The 12,113-nt window shown below is 38.8% G+C and overlaps 1 protein-coding gene across 4 annotated transcripts in view; it reads left to right on the forward strand.

Annotated features, from left to right (window-relative positions):
• adgrd2 (adhesion G protein-coupled receptor D2) overlaps positions 1–12,113 on the forward strand; it is a 53,450-nt gene that overhangs the window by 20,660 nt on the left and 20,677 nt on the right. For all 4 annotated transcript variants that reach the window (XM_055011664.1, XM_055011665.1, XM_055011666.1 and 1 more), the window contains 3 exons: positions 569–722; positions 5,512–5,645; positions 6,380–6,495. In XM_055011664.1, the coding sequence (XP_054867639.1) occupies positions 569–722; positions 5,512–5,645; positions 6,380–6,495 (404 nt within the window). The remainder of the gene's footprint in view (positions 1–568; positions 723–5,511; positions 5,646–6,379; positions 6,496–12,113) is intronic.

Consider the following 12,113-nt stretch of genomic DNA (forward strand, 5'->3'; position numbering starts at 1 on the left):
AACTAAACGTGTCTTTCTGGGTGCTCGTGTAGCTCAACAGGTCAGGTTGAGCTGGCGACTCATAAACAGGGGCACAGCGGCCATGGGTTCGAGTCCGACCCATGGCCATTTGCTGCATGTCTTTGCCCCACTCTTCTCCCCATGTTTTCTGTCTCTCTATCCACTGCCCTCTATAATACAGGTCCAAAAAATAACTTAAAAGAAAGCATCTGTCACTTGTGAATCTAAGCTATCTTTGTCAATATGCTCCACGGAAATATATAACTGTGTGTCATCAACATAGCTACAGAAATCAGTGTGTTGTTGTTTTTAATGGCTGGGTTTCTTTGAAATTCTGGATAGTCCAAGCATCCAGAGGATGAATGTGTTCTTAAGGTATTCGACCTCAGACTGTAGCCGTTATGAATTTTTAAAATTTAAATACCAATACTACTATAGCATCACTGTTTTGAATACAAAATGTTTGCTCCACTTCTGTTAAGACTTACAATAATACACTTTCATCCAGACACACACTGTGACCCAGCCCACAGACCATCTTTATCTTTTTATTTCTTGAATACTGCAGGCAGCATGTTTCCTGGTGACTGTACTACTCCACCTCTTCTTCATGGCCTCCTTCTCCTGGATGCTGGTGGAGGGCCTGCTGCTTTGGAGCAAAGTTGTGTCGGTTAACATCAGTGAAGATCACAGGATGAAGCTCTACTACATCATTGGTTGGGGTAAACTCTCAATTTTACTGGCTTGTCATCTTTCTATTTGACTAATGACCAAAACAGAGTTTGGAGAGATACTGATTCATCCTAAAATAGATTAATAGTAATTGAAAGTGTGGGACAGCTTGTCCAGCAGTTGTGGTTATGCACAATATCTGATTCTAAATTTATCATGCCATGTGTTAATAATACAAAGGATTTTTTTATTAGCCCTTAAAATCACACACATGCAATTTGCATTCAAATTTATTACCTCTTCTCTCAGTTAAATTGCTCTCAAAGTGTTCCAACGCACTGCAAAACTTTCGTTAGACGTCTAAACTAGCCATGGTTGAACTAAAACCAGGACAGATTCAGCAGCTTATTTCTCACTTCATGTGTTTTCAGAAATACTTCTTGCTGAACAGTTTTTGTAATAAAAGAAAAAGTTTGCGACAGAGCCGCCATGTTGGTCTGACATTTCTGTGCTGATTTACTCAATATATCCTGTGCATCTTCTTCAGACTTTAAACAGACTTTAGGTTCATTACTGCCACCTACTGGGCTGCAGTGTTCATCAGTGTTACTGATGTGCCAGAAATCAGGGAACTGAGAAACGTGTGATTAAATTTTCCTGTGATTAATTAATCGGAATTAATGCATTAAAGTCTCAGCCCTAAATAATAATAAACAAAACTGAAAATAAGGAAAATCTGGATAGCCTAGACTGCTCTAAAAACAAGGTCACATGTATGGCTAGCCCATATGATGACAAGGATAGGAGTTTAAAAATAACGTCCATGCAATTACCCTTAAAATGACATAGAACTCATGGCATTAGAATTTTCATTGTTATTTTAATGTAAAAATAACATGTCTTTCAGCTTTACAATTTCCACAGAGCACTGACCTGCAGTCATACAATCAAATCTACTGGTAACATTTGCAGGATTGCAGGATGTTCCTGATTTTCACAATATTTCTCAGGTGGAAAAAGGAAGTCCTACAGATTTGTTTTATGTGTGAGTTAAAGGTCATGTCCTGGTCAAAGATAACTCCGAGGTTCCTCACAGATTACAGATCTCTGTCTGTAATCTCCAGCCACACTACATATTCCACATAACTAACAATTGACTGATCAGTAGAAAATGTATTAGAATAGAATAATGTTGCACTTGATTGTACTGCAGCCTATTCATAACATGAGGCATGGGATGGATCTGGCTTGACTTCCCATTCAGTCTGTATGTGGACATATGTCTGGACTTTGAGAAGCAATGTTTTAAAATATCACATGTAAGTCATAAGGACACTCTCAAGGCTTTCATGGAACACATGTACACTCTTCATCTTTGTGAAAGAACCTGCAAAGAACACAGTTCTGACTCACCGCAGAGTCCATTCATGGTCTCCACTGTGTTAGTCCAGCTCTCACTATTTTCTGACTCCCCTGCCCTGTCTGTGGCATTTAAGCCTCAAATCCAATGATTCCTCCTTTTTTTCAATTGGATTTAGATCTGGTGATTGAGCAGGCCAAGGCATGGTTCCAATGTTCTGGTTCTCCATTCAGGCTAATTCATGGAAAAATACAGTCCACAGCAGTGTGGAAATTAGATGGTGATGGGGGATTGAATAAAAACATTGAAATATTAACAAACAAACTTACCAATTTCAGTAACAAGCCCTGGATGGTGTTATAGTCAGAGCCATGTAGAAAGAGGGTAAGCACTTATCTTGTATTAAAGGATTTTTCCTTGAGATTTTTGATGTGATTTAATGCTTAACCTGCAATTGTGATATGTTAAACCTGGAGCCAGTAAGCCCTTTTATTACTGATAATCACCAGACTCCAGTCTAACATCAGTTTTGCAACACCTGGAGTGGAACTAAATATATAAAGGAAATATATTAACAGCTCTTCAGATGTTAAAAAATCTCTGCGATTCTCATAGAGAGTGGTATAATGTATTCTACTCTAGGCCACCATGTATTTAAAAAGTAAAATGTTTGGAAAATGCTGACATTAGAGACATGGAGACAAAAAAAAATCATGGATTTCAGGTGAGGCAACTGCATGAATAGAATATTGCTGGGATTGTCAGTATAGCTTTGCAGTCTTTGTATATTTTCAACTGTATCTGAAATTGTTCCTACCAGTAATTCAATACAAACAACAAACGCTGTCATGCTGGAGATTTGCAGCTTCACCAAAACATCAAATGTTTGGAGACATCTTCTCATTCAATGTTTTTTCTTTATTTTTACTACTTTCTACATAGTAGATACATACTGAGGACACCAAAACTATGAAAGAACAGGAATTATGTAGCAAACAAACAAACATGAAATAACTCTAAATATGTTTAGTATTTTAGATTCCTCAAAATAGCCACTCTTCGCTTTAATTACTGCTTTGCACACTCATGGGCTTTTCTCAATGAGCTTCATGAGGTAATCACCTGAAATGGTTTTGATTTCATAGGTGTGACTTGTCAAGGTTAATTTGTGAAATTTCTTGCCTTCTTAATGGGGTTGGTACCATGTAGCGCTACGACCAAACTGGCTCCCATGAGGACCGCCCCAGGAAAGGAAGACCAAGAGTCTCCTCTGCTGCTGAGGAGAAGTTCATCCGAGTCTCCAGCTTCAGAAATCACAAGTTAACAGCACCTTAGATTAGAGCCCAGATAGATGTCACCCAGAGTTCCAGTAATAGACACATCTCTACATCATATATTCATACTTTCATTCCATATATTCCGAATTTTATATCTATATATATATATATATATAGCTCCAGACTCCTAAACACTCTGAAGCAGTTTCTAGGCATTATTTTTTCTTTTTCCGTAGGCTCATTTTTCACAATATAAATTCCTGCATGTCCATAGAAACAGCACAACCACAGCTAGAAGGTGGAAGAACTCACAAATGTCTTTTGTGCAGTAGCATACAGTTAAATGCCAAGAATCCTTACAAAAAAGGGAAAAAAAACAAAAGTTAACTTTCTTAGAAATTTTAAAAACCTGAATAACATTTTTCTGATGGCCCACAAGTGTTACCAAGACTGGATAAAATGGTGACTACATACTAGAGATATTTTACCACTTGTATTTTTGTAATATCTATTACTGTGGAAAGATATTTCACTATGTTGAACTTATCTTCCAGAACTCACTGAATATGCTAAAGCCATGCTGCATTTATTTTATTGATCAAGCACGTTCTATTTCCTTTCAGTTTCTGTAATTTGTTTCCACACTTGTCTCCTCTCTGCTCCGTGTAAAAACAACCTGCAGTTTATCTGAATAATCCCTGAATTTTTATCATGTGACTGTTGGTCACAGCTGAGTTACTAATGGCTTCTCAGTAGCTCTGTGGAGGGCAGAACAGTTTTTTGAACAGTCTGCTGCAAGGACTTAATTTTCAGTGGAGAGTACTTCTTATTTTCATTAACTATCCCAAATTTAAGCTCACATTTGCTTTATTTTTTTTGCAATAGAACTGGACATGATTAGTTTCAATAATCTGAAAATTTGAGAATTCTTTCTGTTTTAAGAATTTGCTGCTCTGACATATTGTGTTATTTTGGCAATATTTAGTTGAGTTTTGGGATGTTATTTATGTCATTTTAGTGATGTTTATATGGGTGTGGGATACGGTATACAAAAGATGGGTGTAGTGAACATAACGTCTTGGATCTGACTGGAGAAGCTAACGACATTATGTACAGTAATATGGCAGCAATAAGACGGTCGCCCCACTTTGTTGTTTATTTCACTCTGAATGGAACCATAATTTACTAAAAGAACATGATGTTGTATTCAAAAAGTCTTCAAACTAGCAAATGAGACCTTAAACTCACAAGGGAAATATTTACTGAGGTAGCAGATCAGGTGAGAAATAGAATCATTTTCTCATTGACTTCTATACAATCTGATTTTGCTTTGCAACCAGAGCCCCCTGCTGGTTGCTAGAAACAATGCAAGTACATGGCACTTCTGCTTTAGCTTCATTTTTCAGACCAAGAGACTACATCTCTCTTTTTTATATAACTTATGGTCTAGCTTTAGCAAAAATGGCGAGCAAAATGTTAGAGAAACAAGAGCATGCTGAGCTGATGAGTAGAGAATCATGCAGGACACATTTATTCTTGTGGTGCTGGACTGGAATCACTTAACCTCTCATGCCACTTTGGTCCAAGGATAGTTTCCAAGATTATGCACTGGAAAATACCATCCCATTTGTGTACACTGCATTCTGCACAAGCATGAAACTAGAGCCTATAAAATGTATAAAATAAAATAAAAAGTATCATATTGTGGCTTGTAATGGTCCTCAGACGATGAGCCCTGATGCAGTGACACCGTTTCTTATGACTCCTAATGATCCCTGACCTTTAATGAACATTGCACTTTATTTATCTAATAACACTTCACTGATCTTATATCAACACCTAAAAAAGCATCATTAGATGATGTTATGCCACATTGCAACCTTAACCCAGATTTTTTTAACAATCATCCTGCAGCTGCTGCTGGTCATGTTCCCAAATCCATCTGTGAGTTTGTGTTATGTCGCATGATGACCTGAGAACAGACAAACACTTGGTCTTAAGGTGTTCCTCTCTTCTCCTCATGTAGATGTGCTGAATGTTACCACTTAGACTAAACACAGAGAGAAGACAGAACAGACTAAATATTCAGTTCAACAGACACTGCAGCAGTCACTGTTGCATAAATATGTGTTTAAACATGCTGCTTCTTTTGCTGTCATACCACTACTACAGCTCAATTTGTGTTATTGAATTGTTTTTCAGGACTACCTGTTCTGATAGTTGGCGTAACATTGGCGATATCAGCGGACAAGTACAAGGCGGATGATCACTGCTGGCTTAATGTGAAGACTGACACAATCTGGGCCTTTGTGGGACCTGTTATATTTGTCTTAGCGGTATGTAATCCTACTGTCATTCTTATATTTCCTAATAAGTACTATCTTTATGGTTGATGCAGCTGTGTCAAAGAGACTTACTCTTTACATTTAGACAACCACTGTGTTGTGTCTTCTGTGGTGTTTGTTTACACATTTTAAAAATGTTATGATATGCATAGAACGAAGAGGCAAAAAAAGGGAGAAAACCATTATTGTTATTAGGGAAAGATAGCAATGGTTCACCATAAACATAGAGAAGAAGGCTGCTAGCTTGGCAGATATGGAAGTAAACAACACTAGTTTTAAAATGTTTAAAAATGGCTTTAGAAAAACTATGTGATGAAGGGAATGCATTTCACTTTCTTGCTAATCCCCAGAGATACACACAGTGCATGTTGGTAGGACTGCTGAGTAAAACCTGACTGGGCTTATTCACAGGATAACTTGTAAGACACAGACAATAAGTGACATAATCCCAGCTTTATCCCAAACATCCTAAAATCCCAAATCACAGAAGACCAATTGGAATGAGCTTTTCCTTTCTCTGTGTTCAGTTTTATCCATCTCAGAAAGACTAGGAGCGTTGAAAACTGAAATAATGCACATACATCACTGAGCACTGTTTGATTTTCTGCAGCCTGAGTGGGGAACATTTCCTTCCTCTTCATGTGAGCTTAAGGCCAAGTGGATCTGCAGTGGCATGTCTTCTGTTAGCTGGAGGCCATGTTGATGCTGTTGTCCTCTGCCTGCAGGTCAATGCAGTTGTGCTGTGTCGGGTTGTCATGGTGACCGTTTCCAGTGCTCGTCGTCGGGCTAAGATGCTCAGTCCAAGCTCAGCGTCAAAGATGCAGACCTTTGACCTCACCTGGTGAGATACAATGGTTTCTCCACCTCTCTCTGACTTTCTCTCTCCACCTCTCTGTGAAGCTGCTTTTTGTGTACTCTCGTTCATGAATCTTTTTTGCTCGTGCTCACACTCTCTCTCATGTACACACACACACACAGCAGTACTATTTTCTTTTTGGTCAAGCAAACCATAGTCAATAGAGACAGTGTGAGAGATTGGGAGTTTACTGTGGGAGTTGTAGGAGCATATCAGCATAACACCTGGTCCCAGCGTGTGTGTGTGTGTGTGTGTGTGTGTGTGTGTGTGTGTGTGTGTGTGTGTGTGTGTGTGTGTGTGTGTGTGTGTGTGTGTGTGTGTGTGTGTGTGTGTGTGTGCGTGCGTGTGTGTGTGTGATCTGTAATAGAATCCATCCAGCTAGTTTTAGTTTTCACTGTCAAAAACTGTGGTTCTCAAACTTGTTCTTCAAAGGGACACATCTGCTTTTTATTCAGGGTCAGAGGTCCTCAAAGATTTGTGATAATAACATTATATCACCTAATTTTTATGCAACATACATTTAAGCTCAAGACAATTAAGAAAGTCAAAATACCTAGAGGGGTGGGGGATGGGGTGGGTGACAAGGACCATAAAACACACAGTTTAATACATGCATGATAAGACAGATGATACATGCAAAGTACAACTAACATGGAAACTGATTATAGTTTACTGCTATGGTGCACAGCTCTGGCATTAAATATACTACATATATAGCTGGTGGTAAATTCAAAAATATGTAGATGACCATATCAAGTATAGTAAGGGCAGTGCAGGGTAGATCGGTGGAAATGGGCAGCTGGAAGCAGTGGGCTGGAGGAAGGTCAGCAGCAGCATCCCACAGATGGAGATTAGGTCAGTTGTTGGGAGAACAACCACAGATCTGAAGCATCCAGCTCTGGGACCAGGGACACTTGGAGAAAGGACACAGGGAGAAACAGTGTGAGTGTAAAGCAATAATGGTATATATAGTAAATACATAGGTAGTTAGAGAAGGGCTCAGTGCATCAAGAGAGGTTCCCCAGCAGTCTAGGCCTATAGCAGCATAACTAGGGGCAGACTAAAGGGACGTCAAGAGGGGAAGTCAGTTGTGCAAATGAAAACACCAGCTCACCCCGTCAGGGTCACCCAGTCAGCCCTAACTATAAGCTTTGTCAAAAGGCAGGAAGGTTTTAAGCCTGGTCTTAAAAATAGAGAGGGTGTCCACCTCCTGAACCCAAACTGGGAGCTGGTTCCACAGGAGAGGTGCCTGATAACTGAAGGCTCTGCCTCCCATTCTACTTTTAGAGATTCTAGGAACAACAAGTAAGCCTGCAGTCTGAGAGCGAAGAGTTCTGCTAGGATAATATGGTACTATCAGGTCTTTAAGATATGATGGAGATTGGTTGTTAAGAGCTTTATATGTCAAAAGAAGGATTTTGAATTCTATTCTAGATTTAACAGGAAGCCAGTGAAGAGAAACCAGTATAGGAGAAATCTGATCTCTCTTGCTAACTCCCGTCAGTACTCTGGCTGCAGCGTTTTGGATCAGCTGTAGATATTTCAGAGAGCTTTTGGGACAACCTGATAATAAGGAATTACAGTAGTCAAGCCTAGAAGTAACAAATGCATGGACTAGTTTTTCTGCATCACTCTGAGACAGGATGTTCCTGATTTTTACAATATTTCTCAGGTGGAAAAAGGAAGTCCTACAGATTTGTTTTATGTGTGAGTTAAAGGTCATGTCCTGGTCAAAGATAACTCCGAGGTTCCTCACAGATTACAGATCTCTGTCTGTAATCTCCAGCCACACTACATATTCCACATAACTAACAATTGACTGATCAGTAGAAAATGTATTAGAATAGAATAATGTTGCACTTGATTGTACTGCAGCCTATTCATAACATGAGGCATGGGATGGATCTGGCTTGACTTCCCATTCAGTCTGTATGTGGACATATGTCTGGACTTTGAGAAGCAATGTTTTAAAATATCACATGTAAGTCATAAGGACACTCTCAAGGCTTTCATGGAACACATGTACACTCTTCATCTTCATCAGAGTCCATTCATGGTCTCCACTGTGTTAGTCCAGCTCTCACTATTTTCTGACTCCCCTGCCCTGTCTGTGGCATTTAAGCCTCAAATCCAATGATTCCTCCTTAAGTCACATTTTTCTCAATATGTAGTATGAATGTACTGACTCAAACAAAGTGACATAGGGGGTACGCACAAGATACAAACTGACATCAAATGAAAGTTGTTAAAATTAAAATAACATGAAGCAACAGTGGTGTGAAGTGAGCAGTTAGGAGGAATTAACACGAGTATTAAACCAAACTAGCATACCTAAAGGTTCCTCTAAGCAAAAGCTCACTCGCCAACCACAGTGTCACAAGCTGTGAGACAAAGAGGAAACCAAGCCACAACAAAACTCATGCAAGAACTTAAAAATTCAGCTGTTGTTCTACCAAAGCTACTAGGCCAAACTTAGGTTATAAAGACAAAACCACAGTACTTTCTGAATATGGACTCCTAACTGACTGCATCTCTTACACTCTACTTACCAACTATACCAGGGGTGTCAAATTCATTTTAGTTCAGGGGCCACATTCTGCCCAATTTGATCTCAAGTGGGCCGTATTAGTAAAATCACAGCATAACAACCTATAAATAATGACAACTCCAAATGTTTCCTTTGTTTTCGAGCAAAAAAGTACATTCTGAAAATGTTCACATTTAAGAAATTATCTTTTTACAAAACCTCATGAGCAACCTGAAATTTCTTAAGAAAAATAGTTCATCCTGGAACTGAATGATATAGTATTTTGCTTTATGATCAAAACAACAAAATATTACAAAAATGAGACACAAAGTGCCAAAAAGAGGCAAATGACACAAGCGAGACCAAAAAAAGACACAAAACGACAAAAACGAGACAAAAAACAACGAATAAAGCAAAACAAAAAATAGCAAAAAAAGGGACAAAAAACACAAGCAAGACAAAAAGGAAACATAAAAGGACAAAAACGAGAAACAAAATGGAAAGAACATGAGACAAACGACAAAAGACAGACAAAAAAAACAACAAAAACAAGGCACAAAATGACCAAAGAACAATGAGCAATCTAGTATTTTACTTTATGATCAAAACAACTTGTCATGGTCTAGAAATGATTTTAAATGTACAGTTTTACAACTTTACAATTTACAGTTAATTTCTTTTGTGTAATTTTTACACTTTACAAAGTCGTCCTGAGGTCCGGATTGAATCCTCTGGAGGGCCGGTTTTGGCCCACGGGCCACATGTTTGACACCCCTGAACTATACTATATGCCTCAGCATAGAGATGTACCATCCATTCATCCATCCATCCATGCATCCATCCATTCATTCATTCTCTTCCACTTATCTGGGGTCGGGTAGCGGAGGCAGCAGACGAATCAGGTCATTCCAGATGTCCTTTCCCCCAGCGATGCTTTTCCAGCTCTTCCTGGGGGATCTGTGTGTGTTTTTTAGCAGTGGATTAATCCACGTTTGGCACTATGGTGAGTATTCCTGGCATCAGAAAAGTGTACACAGCACTGCATCCAGTAAACTACAGTGTGTGTGTTCATGATAGTGAGTTTGACTATCGGTGCAACAGTGTGGCTCACTCAGGTGTTTTAATAAGTTTTCAACTACAATGGAGCTCTGTGGCCCAGAGGAGTAGAATACACCAGGCTTTGATATGCAGATGGTACTTTGCAGAATATGTCCAGTGTTGATTCAGATCTTTTCATTGATTTTTGAAAAAATAAATACAGACGCATAAGTGGGTCAAGAATGACCCAGTGAGGTTGTTTTCTGGCGATATCTTTGTAATGAAACCTTTTTGTAATTTCATATTCCAACTATTACTCAAGAAACATGTTTTTGATATCATTCCGTTTAAATTTTTAATTGACCCTTTTGTACATTTAAAGAAATTGTAATATTTGTATGACTACCCCAACCTCTTTATCACTGAACATATCATACAAGGGGTGATGCACAAACTTGGAGGGATGGAGAGCAGCAACCACTGGAGGAAACGAGTGGAAAAATGTCCAAAAAAATAGATGTTTCATTCTTCTATTGCTGTTCTGTGTAATATTCTTCTTTTTCGATTATTGAAACGTTCAAAATCCGTTAAAATGTGCAAAATAAACATATTTCAAACACATATATAATACAAACGATAATACAAATGATTATTCTTAATCAAAATAACAAAAATGGTATAAAAACACAGTGATTCTTATGCAGGTCATTTTTGACCCACTTATGGAAGTGTAGGGTCCAATCACTGGAGCATCTGAGGGTTAAAGCTGTTGCAGTTGTTTACAAAATGTTCCTTTGCTGCTACAATCAATCCACTACTACTTTACATGCATGTGGTAAGATTGCCAGTCAGATGCTACAGCAGAAAACATGAGTTCTCTTTTCATTGTGTCAGGTCTGTTTATGTTGCTATGGTTACAGGATGACAGTCGAAACATTTCTTGTGATTCTGCTCCAATGCGGTTGTGTGACATATCTAGCAACATGGTCTCAGATGCTAACCTATGGTGTGATGGTGGTGTTGATTTCTGATAAACCATATCCATCTACAGTGGGGCTGATGCATCTAGCAAAACATTAAGCACAAATGGTGATGTTCAGTTTTCAATTCCACTCACCTACACTGTTTGTATTTGGATGGAGCCAGAGATCTCTGTGCGTGAACTGTGTTTTTGCCTTAAGCTGAAGGCATCCTTTAATGTATTGAATAACTCCCTGTGATTAGCTGGCTTATCCTGGCGACACTTAAATGAATTCAAGGCATCTATATGCACTATGTGTTTGGAGCATTCATCTGTTAATACTTTAAGTACAAATGTGCTTTATCTCAGGTTAATAAACAAGTTGGTATACTTGAAATAAAAAGTATTACTAATATGTCTTATGGCAACTGAGAGACTAGGATCTCTCATTGTAATATTTTCATACAAAGGTAGAAAGTCCTTCAACCCAACATTCAGCAGCTCTATTCCATCCAGCTTTCCTTTTTGCAAATTTGTCTTAGCCTGATGGAAATGCCACAACGCTGTTCCCACTCACTGTGTCTCTTCATTCCCACACAAACACAGTGAAGGTAGATGTCTGTGCCAGCTCTAGAATGTTACGTCAATTCAGGAGATTAGAGGGAAAATGACTTTCAAAAATAAAAGGGAAGAGAGTGCAGTCTTTGTCCTTGCAGACACACTGCAGTCTGAAAACTCAATCTCTCTACCCAGGTGCAGCAGTGGAACAACAATAGTGGTTGAACAAAGGCAACCTTTTCTGCCTTGCCCCATGAAATGGTTATTGGCTGTGTAAGCACCAGGATCATTGAAAGGATGATTGCAAAGGAACAGGAGTGTGACTGTGGTAGGTGGTAAAATCTATAGCTGAGCAGAGATCTTTGATGAGTATTCAAGGAGGAAATATCTGAGCAGAAAATGTCATCAAAATAACTTCAGAACTCTACTTTGCTGGGTCCTTCTGTCTGATTGTACTCGTTTTCTAATATGTTTGAGAAAGGGAAAGTGTGCAGAATACTCAGAAATCAAATGATACCA

This window comes from Amphiprion ocellaris, chromosome 6 (assembly GCF_022539595.1).
Source record: "Amphiprion ocellaris isolate individual 3 ecotype Okinawa chromosome 6, ASM2253959v1, whole genome shotgun sequence".
Classification (NCBI taxonomy): Eukaryota; Metazoa; Chordata; class Actinopteri; family Pomacentridae; genus Amphiprion; species Amphiprion ocellaris.